This window comes from Dama dama, chromosome 20 (assembly GCF_033118175.1).
Source record: "Dama dama isolate Ldn47 chromosome 20, ASM3311817v1, whole genome shotgun sequence".
Lineage (NCBI taxonomy): Eukaryota > Metazoa > Chordata > Mammalia > Artiodactyla > Cervidae > Dama > Dama dama.
Window position 1 is genome coordinate 53,272,747 of NC_083700.1, and position 27,784 is coordinate 53,300,530.

A 27,784-nucleotide genomic window follows, 5' to 3' on the forward strand; every position below is an offset into this window, starting at 1 on the left:
GAGCAAGTGTCTTTTAATTTCATGGTTGCAGTCACCATCTGCAGTGATTTTGGAGCCCAGAAAAATAAAGTCAGCCACTGTTTCCACTGTTTCCCCATCTATTTGCCATGAAGTGATGGGACTGGATGCCATGATCTTAGTTTTCTGAATGTTGAGTTTTAAGCCAACTTTTTCACTCTCCTCTTTCACGTTCATCAAGAGGCTCTTTAGTTCTTATTTGCCTTATGCCATAAGGGTGGTATCATCTATGTATCTGAGGTTGTTGATATTTCTCCCAGCAATCTTGATTCCAGCTTGAGCTTCATCCAGCCTGGCATTTTGCATGGTGTAGCCTGCATATAAGTTAAATAAGCAGGGTGACTGTATATAGCCTTGACGTACTCCTTTCCTGTTTGGAATCAGTACGTTGTTCCATGTCCAGTTCTACTGTTGTTTCTTGACCTATATACAGATTTCTCAAGAGGCAGGTCAGATGATATGATATTCCCATCTCTTTAAATAGTATATAGATGATAGATAATCTTCCAAATTTATATTGAAAGAAGGGGCCTCTGAGTGAGAGAACAGGGTGGGCAAAGGCATGGAGGTTTGGGAAGGCCTGGCCCAGTGGCCCGCCGTGCGCTCCCTGCCCTTCCCTGGGGGGGCCTACAGGAATGCATGTGGGAAGTCCAGCACTGCCCTGAGGGTTTGGGTGCTGGCCAGAAGCAAATCACTGGGGTCAGGTCACAGTGCTGCTTTGTTAAGCCTCACAGTGTACTAGAGGGCAAGAATATGAACATTTCCAGTGAGTCACATGTAAATGACTGTGTCTCTTTCTCAAGGTACTGAGGTGGGAGGTTGGAGGGGGTGGCTCCTGTCATTCTGGGTGACAGAGTGAAAAGTCAACATGGTTACATTTCTGCTGCTAATATCATTCCAGTCATGTGGAGTTGGATTTCATTTTCTCAACCTTCTCTATATAGCTACAAGAGACAAGACTTCTTCCTTTAATCACACAATCTGACTGTGGAAGAACAGACAAGCGTGACTGTGGTACATGGTCTCAGAGAAGGCTCTGCCTGCCCTGTTCTCAGCAGTGCCCTGTGTGGTGGTAGGTACATGCTTGGGACCAACAGGGAACCCTTCTTGCCTTCCTCTGCATCTTAATATGGTTACCTGACTGATTCCTGATATCAGGTAACTGATACCTTCCTGGTTACCTGATTGCTTCCAGAGAGATGTGGGTGTTGTCCAGGACATGGCTGGTTTTCTCAGCCATCTCTTGGCTGTCTGTCCTCTTCATATGAGCAGAGAGAAAAGAAGGAGGAAAGAAAGGGGCCGTGTGCTCCTAATGGATCAGGCCAGTCCGATTGGCAGATATTCATGGAGAATCTCAAAGCCTGGTGCTGACGCTTCAGGCAGCCATGGGTGCTGTCCACACCAGATTTACAGTCTAGTCAGGAACACAGACATTAAACGAGTAATAGTTACCAAGGGGATGGCTACCTCAAAGCAGAGTGCCAGTCGCCATGAGAACGTACAACAGGGGAGCCTGAATGTGGATCTGGTCAGACAACTGCTATGCTGGGGAAGCGACCATTAAACCCAAGAAACGGAAGAACTCAGATTAGTTAGACAAATGGAACATGGAAGAGAAATACATGTGTAAAGACGAGAAAGAATACATTTTAAAAGATTTTCTACCATCTATCTTTGGGAGGAAAACTCATGACCACTAACATGCAGTAAACACTCACTGGGGTTGAACATGATGCTAAGCCTTGTACTTAATCTCCTGGAATCCTCCTGAGACCAAGGGAGGTCAGTTTTCATGAGGGTGGGACGCTGTTTGTCTTGTCCTTATTGATCCCACTGTATCCTCAATACCTAAGGTAGTCCCTGTGTGGGAGCAGGCACTAAATATTTGTAGGATAGAGTCTACACTTTACAGATGAGGAAACTGAGGCTCAGAGAGGTAAGGTTACCCAGATCTCACTGGTAGAGATAAGATTCCAACCCGGGGTGCAGCCGGCTGACAGCCCAGCTCTAAGACAAGGGGCTTGCCTTCTCCTCTTCTAAACAGCAGAGTTCACACCTAGGCCTGCAGCAGTCTTGAACTGGGTACCAGGGCACAAAATAGGTGCATAACACAGCTCCAGGGCTGCCAGTCATGGTTCAGATCAGCCAGCCGAGTCTGCCCTTGGTGCTGGCACCCTGCCGGGGCTGTACCCTTAAAGCAGGGAGGAGCTGACCTCTCAGTGGACCCAAGCCTGGAAGCATGTCTCTGCAGCTTGAGCCTGTTAGCTGATGGAACACTTAGGCCCAGAGACCTGTGAAACAGAAATCAAAGGACTGAAAACTTGGAGGCAGCAGCTGGTCTCAGGTTAGACTCTGGGCTGGACATCAGCGGTGATGGATCAGCCTTGGATTTCATGCTTTGCTGTTAAAAGCCCAAGAGGGTCAAGTACCTCCCAGGTCACCTTTTTACCCGTGCCACCCAAAGTCTTTTCTCCTTACAGGGAACTGTAACCTGAGATGACATAGGACCTCCTGGGAATGCACCTATCTGCCCTGCCCTCCATGGCTCCTTCTCACCACACATCTGGTTCTCTTGATGGGAGGCTTGGCAGAACAACCCTTAAAACCATCCCATCCTCCCTCACCTGCTGTTATGCAGTAGGTTCTTAAGTGAATAAAAGGCTTGTTCACATGCCATAAAAATGAGTCATTTATAAAGCTAAAAATTAAATGTATGACATGCTCAAGCTCTTAAGAAAATTACTCAATAATAACCCTGATCAACACTTCCCACTTACTGAGCATCTTACGTAGATCAGAATACAGGAGTTGGAAGGCGCCCCAGGGAACACCTAAGCTCACCCTCTCATTAGGCTCTGTTAGATGGGGACCCTAGCACACAGGCACCCACAGATCACACTGGAAATGGCAGTTGCAAGGGCCGATGCCAAATCCTAAAAGTCACAAGGATCCCACTTTCTCTCCCACTATGAGCTGGCCCCTGGCATCCTCAACATGTCCAAACTCCCGAGCCACAGCTCTCGCCAAGGAAGGGATTCCCTGTAACCACTCTAGCCAGGGGATCAGCTGGGGCACCTGCTGATTATCTGAGGCAGCATCTGAGCCATTTGGCTCATTTTCAATCTTGCAAAAAAAAAAAAAAAAATCTCAGTGGGCACTCTTTTCTAGCTGGGGGAATTAGACTCATCATCAGAAAGAAAAAGGGAGGCGGGCCAATTTCTTTCATCTTCTAGAAGACTATAAAAGCAGCTAATGTGACGCTGCAAAGTCACTTGTTTCCTGAGCCGAGCTCGGTGGCTGGGATGGAAGGTCATGTGAGAGCTACAGTTCCACTGTGTGAAGGGCCTTGGAGGCGGTTGATTGGGCAGCTCACAGTGGGTCTGACGTGCCCTTGTCTTGAAGGGCAGGCGTTCTGAAGAAAGCAAGGGGAAATGCCAAGTGAACCAAGGCTTCGAGGAATGGGTTCTTAGAGTCTGAGGTGAGGCTTTCTCCATGTTTAGGGGTATGTTCAGCCAATATGCAGAGCCAGGGAGCGACACGTCACCAGCTTGGTGTGAGGAACACACCTCCTTATCCAGAGCACAGCAGGAATTCAATAAGGACAGCATCAACCACCCCTCCTCTGCACTCTCCAAAAGTCCACATCAGCAGAATGAATTTAGAATCAGTTTAGCCTGAACTCTGATTGGTAGTCATTTTGCAAGTCTAAAATGTCTGCCAGCATCTCTGTATAATAAACCAAGATTCTCAGGGAGTTAAACTATAACAGCAATTCTGTATTAAACCCAAACTGACTGGGAGCCCCATGTGCACCTTGAAGCAAGAACCACAATATTGACAACTCTTTTTTTAACAGGATAAGGTCTTCATCCATCATCTCCCACAGGGTCTGAAACTCAGAATGGCACTCTGTTCCTCTGATGAGAGCACATGTGCTCATAGTTTAGGTTAGGACATTGAAAGAAAAACTCTGCAGTTTCAAAAATAACCACGAAGTTTAAAATTACATTAGTCGTTTGGATGGAATTGTTGTATTTATACTAAAGGGTGTTTGAAGCGTTGTGTTTGTGTATATGGATATATCTGTGTGCATATCAGTCCTTTCCCAGCATGTCTGCACAGTCTGAAGGACAGAATACTGGATCAGATGCTGAAATCCTAGGCTGCTGTCACACCGCCATCACTTGCTTGTCACATGATCTTGGCAGTGTGCAGTATACAAAAAGCAGTGCTTTGGTGGTAGAGTCTCCAGTTCAAACCCTGGGTCTGCCACATACTCGCTATATACCATCCTGGATTGATTTCTCTTTTCTGTCAGAGGAGACCGTGCCTATCTTAACACATTTTAAACACATTTATAAAGTCTATGGCCATTGAACTCAAAAGTTCTCAATCATGATTAATTATTGATGGCTCCTTTCAGAGCCTAGCTGTCTGATAAGTGAAGTGGGGATAGGAGCCTCAAGTGCTTTGGGCCCTGCTTTGAGCAGTGTGCTCTGCACTGAAAGTGTTATTATCGGGATACAGGACACAGTCAAAATGAATGCAGCTTGTTAGAGAAGGCCCAGGACTTGCAGTTAGGGAGGAAGTTTGGGTGCTAGTCTTGGCTCTTCCACTAGGCTTTGGTTTTAGACCAGCGGATCTTCCCAAGTGGCACTAGTGGCAAAGAACCCACCTGCCAATGCAGGAGGTGGGTTTGATCCCTGGTATGGGAAGATCCCCTGGAGGAGGAAATGGCAACCCACTCCAGTATTCTTGCCCGGAGAATCCCAAGGACAGAGGAGCCTGGTGGCTATAGTCCATAGGAATTGCAGAGATGGACATGACTGAGGCGACTTAAGCACAGCACACTCCATCCAACCTTTTTGGCACCAGGGACTGGATTCATGGAAGACAATTTTCCCATGAATCAGAAGGATGCAAGCAACGGGGAGTGATTGTAAATACAGATGAAGCGTCACTCAGTTGCCCACCACTCACATCCTGCTGGGTGGCCTGGTTCCTAATGTGCCACAGATGGGTACTGGTTCATGGCCTGGGGGTTGGAGACCCCTATTATAGACTCCTGTGCTCCTGAGAAGAGCACTAAGCAGGGGGACATGCAGATTTTGGTGCCAGCTCTCTCAGGCACTGGGCTTGTTATCTTAGACAAGTCACCTATGTTTTCCTCGTCTAAAAAGTCCCCATGGTTTCTTCTGCTGGAAACTTCTGTGATCCTGGGAAAGGATGGGGGAAATAGTATGGACAGGAAGTGACTCATTGGTTCAGGAGAAGATAAACTAAGATAGTTATGGAACAGGAGGAAGCAACAGGCTTAAAGCTACCAAGAGGAGACCAGTGAACTCTGAAGAGCAGAGCATGATCTGTGAGTCTTCAAATACTCAGGTGGGTGAGAGGGTGAAGTGCTCATCCTGGGTGCTGTTTACCTAAATCTCTGTAGAAAGAGCTTTTGCAGACCTGTAAATTAAGTTGGATTCCTCTTCTGGACAGTCACAAGATGTTGGGAAAGTTCTCATTTCTAAGTTTGCTGTCTTATCTGTAAATTGGGAATCACACACCAAATAAGGTTGCTCGATGGACTGAGACAGCACACATGAAGAACCTACCAGAGTGCTTGGCTGGTTGCAGGAGGCACGTGCTCAGTCGTGTCCAACTCTTTGTGACCTGTGGACTGTAACCTGCCAGGCTCCTGTCCATGGAATATTCCAGGCAATGCTACTAGAGCAGGTTGCCATTTCCTTCTGTAGGGGATCTTCCCAACCCAGGGATCGAATCTGTGTCTCGTGCATTGGCAGGTACCACTGATGCCACCTGGGGGTCCGCAGAAGGCAAATGATGTTATTGGTGATGTTTCCCTCAAGGTGGCAGACTCCAAGCTGAAGGAGCAGGGATGAAATGATTAGATTTCTTATCTTTCCGCAGTTTGAAGCCATTAATGAGGTCTATAATATATTGTTCTGCCCTGGAATCATCAGGCCAGCGAATTTCCCTCAGGCCTCAGAATGCAGATTGAATTAATGCTTTTTCACTTGGCTCCTTCTTCTGGGTTTCCTTTTTTACAGAGCAGTTGCCCGAGACTGGTTTAGTCTATTATAAAAAAGGTGACAGAACCACTCTTTTCTCAAACCCAAAATGACCTGTGAAGTTTCTTTAGGACATGCCATAGAAGCACGTTAAGACATAAGCACATAAGACAAGGATGTGAATCCTAACCCAGTTTAAGGAAAGATTAGAGGGAAACTCCCTTCAGACAGGTGGCATTTGGTCCCCGCAATGTTCCAACATTTGCCTTGGTACTAACTTACAAAGAACACCAAATATTATTGGAATAATTGATAATAGGTCAGGACCAATTAACTTGGGTTTTCATATGCAATTCATTAGGTTCCTAGCCTAAGGACTGCAAATTGGTCCTACTTCCATCCAGCACAGTGAACAAGTCTATCATTTGGAATCTGAAATTGTGACAGGAAACCACTTTGTAGGAAGGGAGAATCCTGATAACTGAAAGACATTTATTTACTTTTTCAAATGCATCGTATTTTATTCAGCATGTTGTATTCAATGGTCCAAATCTATTACTCCTCTTCTGATAAACCTACAACCTGAGGAACCTGGGAAACCATCCTGGCCCTAGTGTAATCCCGTTTGCCTCCAGTTCCTAGGGCTGCAAGCACGTCGAGCCAGCGGACAGTCATACTCCTCTGGACACTGTGATTTCAAAGACATTTATTTTGATGACTACAAAGTAAAACATCTCCCTTGATATGATGGGTATTTAATACTCTCAAAGTTGGGATTTAGTAAAGGGTGATTTATGTAAGCATGGAATATGTGGTTAGGACAATGCTAGATGGTCCAGTCAGAGACAGAGACACCAAAGTGTGTAGCGCCTGAAATCTGGGAAGGGAAAGAGTTGGGTCAAAAGAGAAGGATGCTCCGGCGGGGTGGGGGGGGCGGGGGGAAGAGAGGAGAGACCCGGCAGCTGATGGGCCTGCTCGTGAGGCCTGGGAGAAGAGACTGTCTGTTGGGGTGTTTGATAGAAATGCTATGAAGACTTATTTACACTATCTCCCCAACCCCCAGCTGTCTCTCTGCTCAGTCATCTTTAAGCTCTACCTCACATTTTTGTGAGAGTATTGCTTTTGGAGAAGGAAATAATTAGCCTATATAAGGTCCATGATTTTTACTAGTAGAAAACCAGCTCCCCCATCTTTACCAAATACCTAATAAATGAACATTCAAAGCATGTTTCAAGGTTGCTGAATTGTTTCCTGCCCAGGCACCCAACATGTCCTGTCTGATGCTGGTGCTGGGCATTGCATAGGGCTTTCTAAGTGCATCTCATTTGAGATGGAGTCTCTGAGATTAAGTGAGGGCCACTGAATTCTAAAGATCTTCCCTCGGGAAGCAGGCAAGGAGAAACTGAATTAAAGGGGAAGAAATAGGAACTAGGCAAGCCTCTATTTGATTTATTCTCTTCTCAGCGGCAGAGGGAGGCAGAGAGTAAAAAAAATGATGTGCCTGAAACCCTACACAAACCAACAACAGGCCTGTGTAAAAAGGCACACAGAACGTAAGGTATTTGCTATATAAGAAGTAATCTGAAAAGCTCAGTGGCACACAGGCTGTTCTATAGAAGTACTTACTGGTATTTAGGAGGCAGGACTTAGAACTCTCATCTGGAGCATAATGAGACAACACAGGGTGAAGAGAGACTTATATTTTCCAAAAAGAGACTACACATGTTGAAAGATGACTTTTTTCTGATCCTTCTTTGGCGTATAGATATTCTTCTGTAAATATGGGGCTGAGTTCAAGCTCTGGCTTTGTGCCTTTGGATAAACTGCTTTTCTCTGGATCTCAGAGATGAGAGGGACACAGAAAACAAGCTAGGAACCTGGATTTCAGAGGATCCAAACAAGGGGCAGACACCCAAGCATGAGCTGCAGCTCCAGAGCATCAGGCTGTGGCCTCAGCAGCACGGCCACAGCCTCTGCTGCGCAGCCAGGCTCCCTTCCCAGCATGTTTGAAAAGTGATTTGCAAAGTGGAAAGGAGTGAAGAACGTGGACCCACCATTGTTGCCACGATTGTGGGGGCCGGTGACTGCCTTCTGGGCTGTTAGGATAGGACCCAGCTAAACCACCTTGCAGTGATGCCTTAGGTCAGGCACTGGTTTCATCCCCTCAACATATTCCCATTCCCAAGGCATTCAGAGGTGAGAGAAAGCCTTGCTTAAAGTACATTTCCAGGGGAAAATAGTGCCATCTAGTTTCCTTCATAACCTGCTTCAGTCTATACCAAGTTCTGCCCTCCAGCAGAGAACAGTTCTTGGTATCTGCTTCCTAATGTGCTCCTGAAAGTCTGAGTATGTGACTGACAGAGGGGAAAAGTCTTCTATTCAAAAGTTCAAACTATTATGAACCTGGTTTACCAGATAATTCCATCTCTTCTCCCTACCTAAACTTCAACATCTCCTTAGTTTTTTACTTTTTATTTCATCTGGTCCACTAGTTAATGTTAGCGCTAAACTAACAGCAAATGGAGAAACAGGAGCCAAGAAGAAGAAAGGGAGAGAGATGGGTTGGTTTGTGAACCAGTCCCAAGGGACGGACACTGCTGGACAGATGAATCAGGGGAGTGACAGACTGCATACCCTCCCACAGGGTATTCCAGGATCAGTTCAACAGTTTTCAGAGCCTTGTGGCCATTGTAGCATAGTTTAAAAACTCATATTACTGTTATGATAGTCATACCACCATTCCTTGGTGGCTCAGTGGTAAAGAATCTGCCTGCCAATGCAGAAGCCACAGGAGACGTGGGTTCGATCCCTGGGTTAGAAAGATCCTCTGCAGGAGGAAATGGCAACCCACTCTAGTATTCTTGCCTCGGAAATCCCATGGACAGAGGAACTTGGCAGGCTACAGTCCATGGGGTCGCAAAGAGTCAGACACAACTTAGCAACTGGAAGACAAGTACAGAACATAAGTCTGAAATCTATCATTTGGTGAACAAGATAACAACACAACTGCACAGGGAACCCTGGCAAGAGGAGGGACTCACTTCTGGAACCTGGGCACTGATAAATGTATACAGGTAAAATTAGTCCAGTCAACTTCTTCCAACACTGAATCTGTTTTTATTTGCTATTTATTATAAAAATTGAATCTGTATGTTACATAAAAGTTATTTTAAAAACAATAAAGTTCACTCAAAAGTACTAAATCTCAGGCAGAGGGATTTAACACCAAAATCCAGATTTACATGGTAAACCTGAGGGCCAAAAGCATTCAGCTCACGACAAAATCTTACATTTTCTAATAATTCATCACCAGAAGCAAAAAACCAATTATGTACATGTTTTAAAATATATATAAAAAAACAAAATAACAAATGCTAGCATTCCCTGTGAAGCTAACTACACAGATTATTTCTTCTCAGAATTGGCCCTTTATTTTGTTGAGAGTGAAACATTCGAAGAGCTTGAAAAATATTTAAGCATGAATATTTAGGTTTATACATAATACATATATGTACAAACACACCCATGCTAATTCTATGCCCCTTTGAATTTTTTAAATTGCACCATCTCTGTTAAGAGATAACATGTAACATGCAGGAGGCATTCCTAATTGTTTTTCTTAGCCTGTAGTGTATTATACAAGTCAAATGCAAAATTTAAATATGAATTCAGTTCAATCGGAAGCCATCTCAACTCAGTACTTTGGCTCTTATATTCTATGCTAATACTTTAGGTTTTGATGGAACTGTTTGTATTTTTAAAAAGGTGAAGAAAATGTAGTTCATTACCAAAAGGTACTTAGTAGATAGGTCTCAGTGGATGTAGAAGTGATGGACCAGAGGCAGGAAGAAACCAGTTAAACAGGTTTCTTTTCACTGCTTCAGCTTTCAGATACAGCTGAAGAAATTATTACATCCAGGGCATTTTGCAACAGTTATTAGTTTAGGCCATTTCATATGTATGTATATAATGTATATAATGTATATATACATATATAATGTATATATGTATATAATGTCTTCATAATTCAAACCAGGGTGCAAAATAACTCCTCCCCAGACCAGACTTCCTCTTGTTTCTAGAAAGAAACAAACACAGATTCTGATGCAATATACAGTTCCTGAAAACAAAGTGGATTTACAGTTATATTCTCATTGTCTCAGTTATATTGGTACGGATGAAGGATCACTGGATCAGCTCTGAACACTGCAAGGATGGGGTGAGTAGAACAATTCAATTAGGCATAATTATAGGCTTTGACTTCCCCCCAAATAAATACATGCTCCAGTATTATTTCAAGTTCTCTAGCACAAATATATTTTGTTACTATATCAATTTAAGGAGGTGGGTGAGCAGAAAGGGAAAACAAAATAGCTTATGTGGATGGGACAACGTTACAAGAAAGTTTAGATTGAAAGAGTATTTGATTGAAAATACAAGGAAATAAAACTAAACCCACAGAATAATTGTTTGATTATTTTAATGGTTTTGAACCCATCAATATTATGCAATATTTTAATTCAACATACAAAATTTAAATCCTGAGACACCCGAAGAACAGAAACAAATATTTCCACTATCAAACAATAATTTTATACAGATAACTCACTGCAGCTCCCCACAGCACATACACTGGAGCTATGCCACAACGATGAGATACTGGCATCTCTGTTTACCCTGTTTAACACAAACATTTGCTAAGTGACAGTAAAACATGGTGATATCAGGAGAAAATGAAGACGAAGGATGAAGAATGGAGACACCTTATCTGTGTGCCACACAGATGGACCTTGATGTACTTTAGGGAGGGAACACTCACTACACTTTACCTGGAATGCTCAAAACCACCTAGGTTGCTGACCCAGTCTGAGACTTTGGTTTTAATAAGTATTCTTGGGCTTTCCTGGTGGCTCTGCTGGTAAAGAATCTGCCTGCAATTGGGAGACCTGGGCTTGGTCCCTGGGTTGGGAAGATCCCTTAGAGAATGGAATGGCTACCTGCTTCAGTTTTCTGGCCTGGAGAATTCCATATACTGTATAGTCCATGGGGCTGCAAAGAGTCGGACATGACTGAGCGACTTTCACTTTCATTTTTTTCACTTTAATATTATAGCTAAGAGAATAGAGCGCTCATGATTACAAGTAAGGAATAAAAAATAATTAAGATTTTAGCATTAACCTACAACCACTTGCAAATTTGGAAAAATATTACACATATCCAAAATGAATAAATTACATTTTGTACACACAGGGATGCACCTGCAGGCTCATCATTGTGTATCTGTGTGTGTGTAGGTAAATAAAATGCATCCAAGCTAGCATAAGCTGTCAACTTTGTTCTGAATAACATCCATATTTATTTTTTGGAAAATGCACTACACATTCTTGGAAAGCAAGTTGTCAACTAGTCTCAAAATTATAATTAAATAAACTTCATTTGCTTCTTTGATAATCCTCTTCCAAAATGACGATCTGCTCTAGTATTGCATTAAAGTTGGCAAACACCACAGTTTTGAATGTTGAGTAGTGGTCTCAGAGTTCATGGCATCTGTGCTACATCATTCCCAAAGCTACCTAAACACTGGTGTGTAGGATTGAAATAAAAATGTTAACTTAAAAATTATGCATCAAGAAAGGAGTTTGCACTAGTAACCAAATCCTTGTGTTTGGAAAGCAGCTTACAAAACTCATTATGATAGTAATTTGCTTCCAGAAATGTAGACAGGTGATAAGGAAGATTTAGCTAGTGCCTTCTGCAGGTGGACAGACCCTGGTGACCAGCCAGGAGGGGCTGTAAACTGTCAGGGGAATGGTGTGTACGTGCTCAGCTGCTCAGTCATGTCCGACTTTTTGCGACCCCATGGACTGTAGCCTGCTAGGCTCCTCTGTCCATGGGATTCTCCAGGCAAGAATACTGGAGTGGGTTGCCATCTCCTCCTCCAGGGCATCTCCCCAGCCCAGGGATCAAACCCACGGCTCCTGCATTGACAGGTGATTCTTTACCACTGTGCCACCTGGAAAGCCCCAGGGGAATGGTAGTAAATCTGAAATTTGTTTTGAAAATTTTTCCTTATCAAAAGGGATCAGATTTTTCATACACATTATGAGTAATTATATGACCCCAAATGAACATATTTCCATGTGTCATATTCATGTTCCAAACACAAGATAATCCTATCCAACACTGGAACCGGTACACATAACAATTCTACTGTGCAACACAGATGGAAAACATTAAAATGACAATGATCTCACATTAAAAAGATTGAAAATAACAAACTAGATAGAGTCAGAATCTGTTTTCTGAAGTCCTAGAAGAAAGTTTCATCAGTTATGCCTGGGTCCCTGAGAGCTTGAGTGTTCTGACTAAAGGCAAGTTTTGGTAAGGATTGCATTTTTACATTGTTCCTCCTCATTCAGAATAAACAGCAGTGTTTTAGGCAGCTTTTGGTGTTTTATGTTTTTTTTTATAGCTATGACTCAAATTTTATTTGACGTGAACAATTCTCTTCTCTGAATGTCAGCTCAAAGGTGTGTGGCAGGTGAGGAAAGCTACATTTGGCCATAATTTGAAAACTCATTTTCATCCTTCTGGAAGGGACAAGGCAAGGGAAAAAACATACCAGACATCACAATTCCATGTTTACAGTGCTCTTTACCCATAGTGTTTTCCAGTTTTGTCGAGGTGCAGTTCATAGATTATTTCATAGTTTGAAATGGCATCACAATGCCTAGACACAGAGAAAAACACATCGAAAATGTACATTTCCCCAAAATGAGTCAGTCGGCTTTATTCATTTCACAATATGCATGATAATAAAAAGCCAAACACAAAACTCTTTATTAAAAAAAAGGAGCAAAATGTATTCCCGAAAAGTCAGACAAAGGCATGAGATGAATTTCAGTTAATTAGATCTATTTCTTTGTGAGTTTTGAGAACCCACAATAAACAATGAATAGAGGCTGAGTGTTTCACATTATAACCCTATCTAGACATCATGCAGATGGAGAAGAAAGTATTTTGTTTAACTTTTACTTAATTTCTACAGTGTTTGAAAATCAGTTTTAAAGATCCAAATCTGTACCTCTCCCCTCCATCACAGTTTTTGAAGTAATTAAGAATGGTTACCCGTACAACAGCACAGCAACTAGGGAAGAGAGAGGTAGATGATGTGGCCATCCTCTTGGAAGGAAACCCCCAAATATTTCAGGGCACGAAACACAAGGCTTTTGTTATCCAGAAATAATTAGCTGCAGACTACAAAAACATTTTGGAGCCAAGTGCACACAAACGTGAGACTCGTAAGCAGCCGAAACCAAGTATATTAATAGTAAGTTCTTAAAGAAAAGGATGTGTTCTCTGTACCTTACAAAAACTATTCTCACAGATTTTGAATCCAAGATTACACAATAGAAAATATTTATATGTTTCACATTTGATATAAAAATTAGTAGTAAATAAAAAAGGCTCCAATGATATACAAGAAGAAGTTGCAGAGGATACATTAAAATTTCAGGATGGCCCGAGGATGACTTGTCCTAAATACCCTGCTCCTGTTCTGTGCAAAGGCCACAGGCAGGCACTTTCTCAGGGTTCATCACTGTTGTTAAGAGAAAACCAGATGAAGGAAGACTCAAACAAGCTGGGGCAGGAAGTAAAAATTAAGCCAAGGAGGAACTCTGCCAAGCACAATGCATCCTGCCTAAAGTATTTAAGAACATAAATCAAAGACAGTGCTGAGTGTACCTCAAGGGGATTTATGTTGATGAGTTTATGGCCTAGGTGATAAATATCAAAACAGGAAGTCAGTTAAAACAAGTATGCAAGTAAGTAATATCTCATCTTCAAAAGATAAAAACTGCAGCGTAGAGATTCAATAATTTCATGGCCCCATTCTACCCTCCAAGTGTACACTTCTTATATCTCTATAAGTTAAAGATCAATTATTCACAAAACTTTGTTTCAGTGTTAATACTTTTTACATGTTTTAGACACTGAGTTGCCTTATTATAATAAGACATTTGGTTATAGTTAGTCGTAATTATCCATTGTTCATCTTTATAACTTAGGAAATTTTAGTTCTCATTTAAAGCCCTGGAATGTACTTTTAAAAATTTTTCTCTCTTTAGGTCAACATTTATCTAGGCATGTTTGCAAACGTTCTGTTACAGGGGGAGGAAGAGTATTGAGCAAATTCTCCTCGACAATCAGGCAGCTCCGTTTCAGGGACTGACACGCTTCCAGTTCAGGAGGAAGTGTTTCCAGGTAATTACCCATGAGCTCCAGATGAGTAAGGTTCGACAGCTCACCCACCTGAGGTGACAAGCTCATCAGGCTATTTTTGCCCAAAAGTAAACACTGCAGCTTTTTGCACTGAAACAGCCCATCTGGAAGCATCTCAATCTGGAAAGGGAAAAAAAAGAAGCCAGTAAAACTGGTTTTTGAGGGCCTACTATACTACAAGTATTTATTTATACCCCTAACTTTCCCCCCAAACATTTCCAGACATTTTAGAGAGGTACATATGACAATGATGATACATTTGAAGTAGATGGGAAGCTTACAGGAAAAATAAGGACGTTCTGGAGTCAGGATTGAGGCCAAGAACTTGGAAACCCCTGCTCTTTATGGATGGGCAACAGATTAGATCTAACAATGCAATTCTCAACTCTCAAAGGAAACCTATCAGTTACATACTCATTTACAAACCAGGAACTCAGGAGAAGCAGATCATTCTCAACAGTCCTCAAAAAGAGTTTACTGTGTGAGGTAATGAGCTATACCCTCAAAAACAGACACAAGGCTATTTCTTAGGGTTTCACAATATTGACTGAAAACTTCCTTCTGGTTTAAAAAAAAAAAGCTGACAGGAGCACAGACAAGAAGATGCGATCGTATAAACATGTACGTTTCATTCTCCTCTACATGCATGCTCATGAGTATTAAACTCTCTTCCTGCTCCTGAGAGTTTTAAGTCATATGAAACAGAAATCATTTGGAATATGATAAATAGCCTGTGATTAGGTCAACACCTAGAACTGCTCAACTGAATTGCTCCCTCTATCTGGTGGGAAGGCTGAATGTGAGTTTCTAAGGGAGCCACAGTGTGTATATGAAATGGGCTTATTGGGGAAAGACACCCAGAGAAAGAGATAGCATACTCAATGTGCTCAGCTCTCATTCTGCCACTGAACTGCAAGTTTGTTCCAGGCTAAGCTGGACTGCACATACTCCACCCTCTAATGCTTCACAAATTTATACAGGCCTGGACCAGGCATCTCTGCAACTATGAACCAATGCAGGCTCCCTAGTTCAAGAAGTTGCCTTGTTAAAAAGAGGGATGAATGGGGTGCTCCAGAGTTCAACTTGCTCCTCTGATGACCTAGTACAACCCCACTGAGCCAGTTCCCTGCAGGAACTTCCAGAGCCTTCCAGAAATATCTCTTTAAAAAGATAAACATTCCCTATACAGTGTAAAAGATGGTCAGACTGCATTAAAAAAAAAAAGGCTTATTATGTTGGAATCTGCCCCCTCCTCTATCACATATACATTCAGTACTGGATATCCTTGAAAATAAATCTAATGATCACTGCTTCTAAGACTATCATGCAATGTAACTCCTCATTCTACATCAAAATACTAGGTGGTATAAGCAAAGGAAAATATCTACCCTTTTATTTCATTCCTTAAGAATGCAGATACAAAACCATAGATATGTCAATTTCAGTATAGATACGGCAGAGAAATGAGAGAAAAAAACATAACCTCCTTCTGATCAGACATTATCTGCAGCTCATAAATAGGGTCAGTGACGTACAAGTAGAGGGAATGATCAGTCCTGTGCAATGAATGTGCTCAAGGTTGAGAGTACCTGCTGGCACAAGAGGAATGACTTAGGCAAACAGGCTGACAGGAGGGCAGACTTGTCTCACTTGTATTCAGTGGATGCCTTTGGAGAGCCTTGTTCTGTGCCAGGTTCCCCACCAGGTGTGGGGATAAAATGCTGAGTAAGACACATGGGTCTTTAAGACCCATGCAGGGTCTCTCCACCTTGGCACTGCGGACATTTGGGGTGGGATAATTCTTTGTGTGTGGGTGCCCTGTGCATTCAGCAGCATCCCTGACCTCTACCTGCTAGATGCCAGTGCCACTGCCCTCTCTAGCTGTGACAACTAAACACGTCTCCAGACAAATGTCTTCTGCAGGGTAAAACTGCCCTCCTTTGAGAAGCACTGGTCTACTGGGGAAGAGAAGTATTAAACAATTATGGAGATCATTAGTCTACAACGGCTGCTATGAAGAAGAGTGCCTTAACCAGGGCTGCATCAAAGAACCCCAATCTTTCTTCTTCAGTCAAGTTTCCAGACTCCAACAGGTATCTTAATTGTACTGACTTTTTATTGGGTGAAGACCGTAAGCCATTTTCCTCTCTGGCTATCAGCACTACCATGTCTCACTCATCTTCTTTCAAATCTCTGAATTTGTGATTTTAGCTTCTTCTCGGCCCCCAGTACAGGTGAGGGGTTTCAGCAGGCAAGGAGTGTGAGCTCTGGGGTTGGCCCCTCAGTAGGCACTGTTGAGAAAGTGAGTGAAAGGCTTGGACAATGCATGCTTCCTGAGCGCTACCTGTCCGTCTCAGCCAAATGTACTGAAGCCCTCAGAACAGCCAAGGAAGGATGGTTCTCTTCCTATATTCATGGCTGACGCTGACAATTAGATATTTCACTGTTTCCCAGAGGCTGGGACCTCACTTCAGAATTCTTCTGTGTCAGCTTTCCTATTTTTCTGGCCATTGACACATGCTATTTCAGAATAGGCCAACCTAAATCCGTAAAGTCCAATCATTTCAAGAAACAAAGCTGAATATTTCCATATCTAAGTGATAATGTCAAAACCAACATGGAACATTGCCACAGAAATGATCTTTAGAGGGGATTTCTACACTATTCACCTTTGGGCTAAAAGTCTGTGAGTTAATAAAATGCATTTAAATGCAGAAATAGAGAAATTGGAAGACCGAGGTATAAATTGGAGTCATTTTTAAGATTTGAGCAAAGCCATTAAATCCTCCTCCTTTCCTGTGCTTCTTGGTCACATCCAACACCATCATAATCCAACTACACTTTGGCACTGGAGAGAGCTGGAGGTTGCCTCTTCCTACCCCGTCACCCACACACACCACTGCTTCCCATGCCGCATCATTTGGACTGATGAATCTGAGCTGCAGGAGGAGCACTGGAGGAGGAGCTGAACAGAGGTTCCAGCCCAGATCCATCACTGGGAAACTTCGGACCCCAGGCAAATTGCTCTGAGCTTCAGTTTCAGTATCAATAAAGTGAGGGCAGTGGATTAGAACAGAGGCTGGCAAAGACTGTTTCAAAAGAAGCAAGAGGGACCTCCCTTGGGGGTCCAGTGGTTTAGACTTCACCTTTCAATGCAGGGGGTACAGGGGAGCAAAGACCCCATATGTCTTTGGGAACTAAGATCTCAAAAACCCAAAACAAAAAGTAGAAGCATATTGTAACAAATTCAATAAAGACTTTAAAATGGTCCACATAAAAAAAAATCTTTAAAAAAAAAGGGGGGGGAGCAGGATAGTAAATATATTGAAGGTTCTGCAGGCCAAATGGCAAAATTGAAAATACTATGTAGGTAATTATAATAACAAAAGGAAATTTTTTCATATATTTCTAAGTGATGTAGTGAAAAATAATAACAAGTATAATTTTTTTGGTAATATAGGCCCACTAGGGAGAACAATGGAATTTATTTATGGATGCTAAAATTTGGATTTCCTATAATTTTCAAATATGAGGAAGTATTATTATTTGATTTTCTTCCCCCAATCACTTAAAAATTTAAAAACCATTCTTAGGTCAGGCTGTGAGTGGATTTGGCTCCGAGGCTGTAATTTGCTGACCTCAGGACCAATGATCCATGGTATTCCTTTCATACATGAGTCTTTTTAATCTATATTCCTACTTCTAAAGTATAACTGACTAAAACTTCCCATGGGGTTCTGTTTCTTGACTGTCCTCTTCCAACCCTTGAGTATGCCACAACCAGCGCCTCCTCGGAGGCACCAATTCAGGTTACCTAGCACTCTCAGGCTCAAGCCTCACCTTAGCTACCACCCAATGACTCAAACTTGAACGAGACTGGCAGAATTCAAGGCAGTCTCCATTCTGACCCTCCGTCTAAAGACTGTCATCTCTTACTACACCTGGGCATGACCTCTATCCTTCCACATTTCCCCAGTCAGTGTTCTCAGAAAACTCCTCTCAAGAGTTACCATAAAAAAGGCCTTGCTCAAATACGTGTGCCAAATGTTGCACACCCTATCCTCCTCTTGGAGAAGCACAATGCATGTTCATATGATAAAGGTTCTGAGGAATCTGCCCGCAAAAACATGCTAAAAACTGTTTCATGTTTTTTGTGAGAAGACCTATCACTATCCCGTGGAGTAAAGTCTGGAGTGTCCGCTCAGTGAATGTCTGTTATCTGGGGACTGCCCAACATCTTCAATGTCTAGAGAATTCTCTACCTTATCTTCATGGGGCTCTTGGTGGGAAGCAGCGCCCACTTCCCCCTAGAGGACTGACACCACCAGATTCTTCTGGTCCCTGATCTCCTGCAGCTCTAGTGTGAGCATTCACGAGCACAAGCATGTATATGTGCTCAGTCGTGTCTGACTGTGCTACCCGATGGACTGTAGCCTGCCAGTCTCCTCTGTCCATGGGATTCTCCAGGCAAGAATACTGGAGTGGGTTACCATTTCCTTCTCTAAGGGATCTTCCTGACTCAGGAATAAAATCAGCGTCTCCTGCATCTTCTGCATTGGCAGGCGGATACTTCACCACTGAGCCACATGGGAAGCCCGTGAGCATTCACAAGCTCTATCAGTTGCTTAGATGTGGGGCTCAAGGCATAAAGCAGAAACCACGAAGAACCGATTTTGTGGGAGAGCAAGGGCCACAGAAATAGCAGCATCGTCTTCAGGGCAGCACGGGTGCTCAGGGCTGGTATGGCCAGTGTCGGGGTATCCTCTTAATTTTACCTTTGTACTATGATTTTGGCTGCTTTTCTCTTGCTATCTAACTTTGTCCTTATTTCCCAAGCCCAATTTTGTAGCCTTTTCAGTAATGAGATACATGACATCTTTTCAATAAATGTCTTTTCGGCTCAACCCCAGAGTTAGCATCTGTTGCCTACATCTTATGAACCTGACACAATGCCCAAGTCTTTAAAAAAGTGTTCTTTCTGCAATCCTTACCAACCTCCACTCCAGAGAGAGGAATCAACTCACGTTTCTGAGTATAAGCATATCTAAATATTTATGCGGCAGGTTTGATGCTTTATTTTCTAAGTTTTATAAATATTTGGGTCTACCTTACAGAGTCATGAGAACCTTTAGGTTTCAAGAAGAAACCGTCAAGTTAGTTAAATTCCTACATAAAACATGAATCCTCGGTTCCCTTTACCAATGTTCCCACCAAGCGGCTGACAACTGACATCAGGACAGTTTTATTAAGAAAATCACGTCTCCCCTCTCAGATATTCATTCAGTCTCTGGACAGCTTTCTTGGGAAAGATGAGAACTCTCCTCTTGCTTGTCAGCTCTAACACTAACAGCAACTCCCAACAGGCTTTCTTCCTAAGTAGGGCTTCCGAACATTTGAAGACAAATAGTGTGGACGATTCTCTTTCCCTTCCCTTCCCAGTGCTTCCTATCGCTAGGCTACATTGTCCCACCAGAGAGGAACCTTACACGTCTCTGGCTGCTGTCTTCCAATTTCACCACATCCTTAGCAGGTAAACAGGACTTCCCTGGTGGCTTACACGGTAAAGTGTCTGCGTACAATGCGGGAGACCCGGGTTCAATCCCTGAGTCGGGAAGATCTCCTGGAGAAGAAAATGGCAACCCACTCCAGTATTCTTGCCTGGAAAATCCCATGGACAGAGGAGCCTGGTGGGCTACAGTCTATGGGGTCGCAAAGAGTCGGACACGACTGAGCAACTTCACTTTCACAGGATCAAAAGAGTGATTTTTTGAGCTTCCCTGGTGGCTCAGATGGTAAAGCATCTGCCTCCAACGCCGGAGACCTAGGTTCGATCCCTGGGTTGGGAAGATCTCCTGGAGAAGGAAATGGCAACCCACTCCAGTATTCTTGCCTGGAGAATCCCGCGGATGGAGGAGCCTGGTAGGCTACAGTCCATGGGGTTACAAAGAGTCGGACACGACTGAGCGACTTCACTTTAGCAGGTAAGTCTCTTCACAGTTCTGAGAAGAGTGTTTCTCACCCAGTCCAAGATTTGCAGTCATTACAACAGTTCTGAGGATGCTCACAACTGCTGGTTATGACTTCTGAGACAATACGGCCAAAGACAGCATCGTTCTTGGGCCATAAATTATCTTAAGCATAAGAATTTTCATATGCTTGAGTATCAAGTACCCTTTCCTTATTCAAGACAAAATATGTCTCATACTAACTCCTAGTCTCCCTTTCAGCCACAAAAGAGGTCAATAAACTTAGTGTCAACAGTCTCACAGTTTCATTACATTAAACTAGAGATGATCATTAACTTGCTTATAGATTAAGATAATTATGGTTAGATGACAATTTAATCAGCTGTGACTTTCAAAACTCCATGGAGTGATTTAATTGGACAACAACTTGGTGAAACCAATACCTTTCAAAATAATTATTTATATTTTTTAGTACAGGTTTAACAATGGGAAAACTGTGACCAAAATGCTAATATTAATCAACTGCATCATTAAGCAACTGCTGCTGCTGCTGCTAAGTCACTTCAGTCGTGTCCGACTCCGTGCGACCCCATAGACGGCAGCCCACCAGGCTCCCCCGTCCCTGGGATTCTCCAGGCAAGAACACTGGAGTGGGCTGCCATTTCCTTCTCCAATGTGTGAAAGTGAAAAGTGAAAGTGAAGTCGCCCAGTTGTGTCCGACTCTTAGCGACCCCATGGACCGCAGCCTACCAGGATCCTCCATCCATGGGATTTTCCAGGCAAGAGTACTGGAGTGGGGTGCCATTGCCTTCTCCGAATTAAGCAACACTAATGCTAAATCTCTAGACCTGTAGTTTTCAAAGTATGGTCATTAGACCAGCAGCACCAGCTTCACCTGAGATTTTTAGTGCTATAAACTTCTGGATCCTACACCAGACCTACTTACTGAATGAAAAACCCTGGGAGTGCAGCCAAGAAATCTGTGTCTCAATAAGCCCTCCAGGTAATTCTAAGGTACACTGCTAACTTTTAAAGGAGTTTTAAAACCTCATAATCTTATAATGGGTTCTATCCTTCTACATATAGTGAAGCCACAGAGTTTTAAGTCAGCAATAAATTCTATTCTTTCCCCAACTCTGGTATTTTTCCAACAATCTATGGTTTCTTAAAACACTGTCTGGTGATCAATATGTTTATTGGCCAACTCCATGCTCACAGATATATTTAGCATGAAATATAAACTATAAAAAGTCTAGGAGTACATCTATGGCTAATTCATGTTGATGTATGGCAGAAATCAAATTAATATTGTAAAGCAATTATCTTTCAATTAAAAATAAATAAATAAAAAAGTCTAGGGGATAATACATTTTTGGGTGGGGTAGAAGAAAGTAGTTCCCACTTTAACTAGATAGGCAATTTCATCTTTTGGCAGACCTGATTTCTGACAGGTTTTTTCTTCTTTCCATATGGATATTACCATCAGTCTCTTGCCCTTTCAGCCAACATGATTTTTGTCTTTTTCTCCTTCTTCACATTTTAACCTAGGAAACTACTCATTTATTCTGTTTTTTCTTGCTTCAGCTAAGTTAAGTTCTCCTTAATTTGGTTTTACTGTTGCAAATTATGGTTCATTTTTAAAGCATGGATGCTGGAAAAAGCTTCTAAGAAGCCCTAGTGCTGCATTACAGAACCAGGCCTTTCATTTTGAATCGTCTTTCTAGACGTGCATGGAGATTTCAAGTGTTTCTTACCGCATCACAGAAAGAACTTATGAATAATTCACAATCCCAGAATTTTCTACAAGAAGTTCTCCTATGTCAGACTTGGAAAGCTGAAAAATTTTATGAAACTTTCTAAATATTGTACTTAAGCCTTTTCTGAAATGAAACTAAGCTCTGCCATAACTATTGTTATATTTATGTTAAAAAACAGGGAAAGAGGATAAAGAGAATATTTGAGTACCTACTACATGCCAGAAACTGTGCCAAATGCTTATATATTTTTTTTTCGTAAAATCTCCATGACAACTTGTAAATTACATTAAAAACTGACTCTCAGGGTTTTGATAATTCGTCCACAGTCACATGTCTAGTAAGTGGTAGTCAGGCCAAGCTCAAGATGCTTAGCATGACTTAAAGTCCATTTTTAGTGACATCACACACTGCAACAGTAGATGCTCAAATGACTGGCCAAAAAAGGGGAAGAATGGATTTACTTACGTTGTTATTGGTCACAGCAAAGTACTGCAAATTACTCAGATACTGGATTTCTTCCGGAATGAAGGTCAGGTGGTTATAGCTTAGATCCAAATAATGTAGTTTGGTGCATAGGAAAAGCTGCAGGGGCAGGTTCTCAATGTTATTATGGTCCAAAGAGAGCTGCTCTAGATTAGACAACGCCCCGATCTGGGCTGGAATATAAGCAATGTTATTGTGCCACAACTTTAAGCAGGAAAGATTCTGGAGGTGCTGAAAGCTAATGATCTCTTCGACAGTTTTAAGGTTATTTTCTCTGAGGTCTAACTCATGCAAATTGTTCAGACTGAAAATGGAGTGTGGAATACGTTCCAGGTCACAGCTGATCAGCTCCAGGCTTTTCAGGTTGACCATTTTTTTCAGGTTGTTCAATACAACCAGCTTGCTCCCCTCGTTATCGAGGGACAACTTCTGCAGCGAAGGCAGGAGGTCCGTGATGACTTGCGGGATCCGGGAGAGGCTGCTCTTCAAGTAGAGGGTCCTCAGGCTTTTCAGGTCCTGAAAGCCCTCTAGTTGCATGGTGCTCACCTGCTCAGGCAGCACACAGCCCGACAGGTAGAGCTCCTTGAGATTCTTCAGGTGAAACACCCAGCGTGGGATTTTCCCCATTTCAGTGAATTTCAGGCGAAGAATTTTTAAATTCTCCTCTAGAAAGGCCAGGGCGGGGTGGTCGACCACCAGGGACGAGTGGTACACGTGGAGCTCCTTGAGGCTGACCAGCTGCGAGATCGCCGAGGGGAGCTTGACCTCGGGGATCAGCTCCAGGCTTAGCACTTCGATTTCTGTCAGCTCGAAGACATTGTCGGGAAGACCGTTTAGCATGAAAAGGTGCAGTTCTACCTTGTCCTGGGCATTTTTCACAAGCTTGCTTTTTAGTTTCTCGACCGTCCATTCATTGTTGAGGTTGATCTGTTTCAGCTTGTTCTCACTGACCTCTGACAGGAATATGGAGAAGCGTTTGGAGTAAAGCGGGTCGTACTGATCAGCCAGATGGAGGATAAAGGCGAAGTCGTTCTTGACATCTGGGATGTCGCTGTAGTTGCTTTTTTCTCTCAGGGCCTCAAAGGAATATTGCTTCAGAGAGCTCCGAAGCATCCACCACAAGCTGTAAGACGAGGTGAGACCATAAAGTATAACCAAGATGACGTAAAACGAAGCCAGGACCTTGAATATTTCTGCCAAGGAGTACACACACTGGTAGCGCTTGTATCCAGTAAAAGCCTGCACGTCCACTGAACAGTCAATTTCCAGAGTGATGTAGGTTAAAAAATACGGAACGTAAGTTATGATGAGGACAAACAAAATGACTTTGACTATGATCTGCTTCAGGTACACTCTGTAGATGATGTCCTTCTGCTCCACGTGCAGGCGGAACCTTTTCACTTTTTCAAAGATGGCTTTGGCCTGTTCGCCCTCCTTCTTGTCCAGGACGCTAGAGGTCGGGCTTTCTATGCCAGCTGACTCTAAGCCAGGCTGTGGGTAGGGCAGTGACTGCTTGTTGGCATCCACGTCGCCGGCTGAGCACCCCGAGGAGGAGAGCAGAACCTTGGACTTGGAGAGGGTCAGGGGCCTCACTGACTGCTCGGCCACCGTCTCTGACAGGGCGCGGGTGGTCCAGGGAGAATCGAAGCACTTGTGCAGGATGGCCACAAAGTGCTCGAGCCTGGAACTGGTGCTGGGGTAGTGAAGCCAGAAGTTGCTGCAGGCTGCAAAGATGAGGGTGTGCAAGAGCACCAAGTAGGGGAAGAACTTGGCGAACCAGTGGAGCTGCTTCTCGTAACAGACGGCGTCAATGTAGGAGTACTGCTGTCGGTGGAGGTCGTTCTGGATTCTGAGGGGCAGCGGAAGTGGCATCCCGGCACCGGAGGATGCGTTCACGCTGGCTTTCAGGATGTCCCAAGGCACGGCGCAGTGATTGTCAAATTCCACCTTACAGGGGAGACAGCACAGAACCCTGCTCTGTGTGAGCTGGAGGGCTCCGGCCAGCACGGCCACCAGCAGCATGATCAGGGTGATGTAATACCAAAAGACGTCCCACCATGGCTTCAGGATGTGATAACAGGACTGGGCGTCTGCGAGACATTTTAGCTCTGTTAGTGTAATCATGGCTTTCCCTTTGTAGGAGGACAGAAACTGGAAGAGGAAAATAAAAGAAAAACTGCTGAAGCAAGTACCCCAAGTAAGCTTAAACTCTAATGTTTGTACATATCCAAGTAGGATTTAGCTCAGGGGCAAAACCAGGCAGGCAGGGGTGATGATGAAAAAGTATCAAAGTCCCCTGGCTTCATTCAAAACCTTAGGCTATGCCAACTGAGAACTATAAAGTCCCACAGATGAGAGACTATTTGGTGACTGCTAGACTGGATCTCTGCAAAGGTATCTGGGGTAGGACATGAAGCAACTATCTAGCTTCCTCCTGCATCTCCACTTCATGCTAATCTATTAAAAACCAGAAGCTGAATTTTCTTCAATCAACATTAGGAAATTCTGTTCCTATGCTACTGATTTCTAACAACCATATGTTGTACCTTCTAAATGGTCTGAATAAGCTCTATTTCACATCTCATTTCCAAGCCTGGAGCATCAGTTACGGCCTAGGAGCTGTGTTTCAACCACTACAGGAACTTCCTTTGAGCGAGCACTACTTTATAAAATTATCCCTTAGGATTAGCAGGATCTACCAATCCTATCTATGTTCAGAAAAATTATGATTTAATATATTATCTCCTTTTCCCTCAAGCTCTAACTCTGTAACTTAAATTCATATCCAACTTAGAATACTTAAAAGCTGACACATAACGGTAATGGCTTAAAAAAATGGATGGGGAAGAAAGCCCTAGTTACAACACCCTACTATGGGGACTCTCTTGTATTTAGTGTTTTGACGGCAAGTACTAATAGTACAAATGATTAAGGGCATATGCTATTATTATTTTTGCCTTCAGAAACAACAAGGTGGATTTTTCATTTTCATATTGAAAAGTATTCAGACACTGCTCCTTACAGAAATGACTTACATGGTGTTCAGCCTTACATAAACCAATTGTTTAAAAATTGTTAACTGGTAAAATCCAGACCACCTATATGATGGCACAGAGTAAAGACAGATAAAAGGAAATATGTGGATCTAATAACAATACTGGTTAAAAAGAATCACGTGAGTATGGTCATCCTTGCTAGTGGTCCAGCTACAACCTTCATCCAAGGACTTCTCTTGCACTTTTTAGAGTAAAGTCTTACCGTCTAACCCTGGGCCTGAGTTTCTCTCTCTAGATACCCTAATCCTGGTAGCATCACCAAGAAAAACTTCTCTGCTCTCATCAGTCCTCCTCTGAGGGACTTGATACGTATCCTGCCTTGAACCCTAAAATCCCATTACAGAGGCTCTGGTACCTATGATAAGTGTCTTTTCTTTTGCTGGTCAGCTTTAACATTTAACGGGCCATCTGACTCTGAGCCCTATACCTTCATGCTCTCCCCCTTGCTAGGGCATCCCAGGATCTCTGATTTTAACTACTGGCCTGCAGCACGAGTTTCCACCTGCATCCTTTCTAGGTAACATCATACTATACGGATTCAACTTCCTCTTAGGACCCATGACTTGATTAAATAACTCTCCAGGGCTTCCCTCCTTTACTCTGGTTTAGTGGAGGGTTAGAAAGATCTAACTCTCAACTCCTCCCTTTCTGCCTCACTCCACTGCAGTTAATTATAACTGTGTCAAGACATGACAAAAACCCAAAATAAGAGGATCATAGGCAACAGATAGAAAGTCTGGACTTGGACCCCAAAATACTGTAAGTACGATGGGAGAGAAGGACGGCAGAAGACACTGCTGGGTGAACATGGGAAAAATACCTAAGGATTTTAGTTGACATGAGTGCATGTTTTAAGCTAACTGTATCATAGCTTTTATGCAACATATAGCTATATTTATGCTCCATATAGCTATAATATGACTGTAATCTGTGGCCATATTAATTCATGAACCCAGATAAAGGGGCAATGGTCCTTCTGTGCCTGCCTGGTGAGATCACACCTGGAACCCAACATTGAGTCACAGGTTAAAGACTAATTGGACACTGAAATAATCAGGAGCTACTTGTCTACGAACCATTTCCCTTGGAGGAACACAGGAAATTGATGATATTCAGCTGAGATAAAAGATGACTAGGGGAATCTAAGAATTCATCTTTACCTTTTTGAAGGACTACCTCTTGGATTAAAGAATAAGTGGATTTCTTCTAGAGGCAGAACTAAGAGGGTGCACATTTTAGAAAGTGGTATTTTGATTTAATTTGTACCGGGACATCCACAGAAATAGTTCTGTGAAATAGTTTAGGCCCTTCTCCCTACCAGGACTGAGCTAAATAAGATGACCATCTGTCAAGGATGTTGTGAAGGAATTTCTTATAATGGATAAAGAAAGTGAAAGAGATCATCTCTAAGGGCTCTGCCAGCTCAAAGTCTACAGCTTTATTTGTCCTCTCAAAGATCCTCAGAGTTAAATTCATTAAAGCTACACAATAAACTATAGAATAACATAAACACAAACAGCTTTAACAATAAGGGTATCTGACAGAGAGCAAACACTGATTCAACAAAGAATACAAGTCAACATTGGCCAAAACAATATACTTTAAATGTTTATACTTACTAAAATGAAAGAAAAAAATGAATCCAGTAAATTGACTGTACTTCAATCAGGAGGTCTACACCTTTTGAAATTTCTTAGACACACCATCTCTGTGATTGTCTTCATTCTAAGAGAAAGTATAAATATCTTGAAATAGCTGTGATCATTCAAACAAACAAAATTGGAGATACTGTCTTTAGAGACCCTCTCCATCATAAGACATGGCAAGTGGATTTTCATAGATCAGTTTACTTTTCACACTGGAGGACACTCTGGCAAAGCTACTTATATTATAAGACCCCATCCACAGACCAGATCACATACGGCCTCTGACCTTCCTTAATTTATAGAGATGTTTCTACAGAAATTTACATGTTATTAATAACATATTTTAAAGTGCCATAGCTACAACATTTGGGTGAACACTTAGCTTTTTCCAGGCAGTCTACATACTCTAATTTTGCTCATTCAGTTGGTCTTATTTGCATTCATCAGATGGCCTGTCAAATCATATAATTTCTGCACTTTATCACACATCTATCCAAAGAAGGCTCAGTGCTCTTAAAATTCAGACTACTAATTCATTAAATATAGTTACAA

At 42.6% G+C, this 27,784-nt stretch overlaps 1 protein-coding gene across 5 annotated transcripts in view; it reads right to left on the reverse strand.

Annotated features, from left to right (window-relative positions):
• Positions 1–10,504: 10,504 nt before the first annotated feature.
• Positions 10,505–27,784, reverse strand: part of LRRC8B (leucine rich repeat containing 8 VRAC subunit B) — a 66,758-nt gene continuing 49,478 nt past the window's right edge. For 3 of the 5 annotated variants that reach the window (XM_061121431.1, XM_061121433.1, XM_061121432.1), the window contains exons 3-5: positions 27,206–27,311; positions 22,513–24,681; positions 10,505–14,444 (exon numbers count right to left, since the gene is read on the reverse strand). In XM_061121431.1, coding sequence (XP_060977414.1) covers positions 14,172–14,444; positions 22,513–24,654 — 2,415 coding nt within the window. In that variant the 5' untranslated portion in view covers positions 24,655–24,681; positions 27,206–27,311 and the 3' untranslated portion in view covers positions 10,505–14,171. The remainder of the gene's footprint in view (positions 14,445–22,512; positions 24,682–27,205; positions 27,312–27,784) is intronic. The other 2 variants (XM_061121435.1, XM_061121434.1) reach the window with 2 other exon arrangements.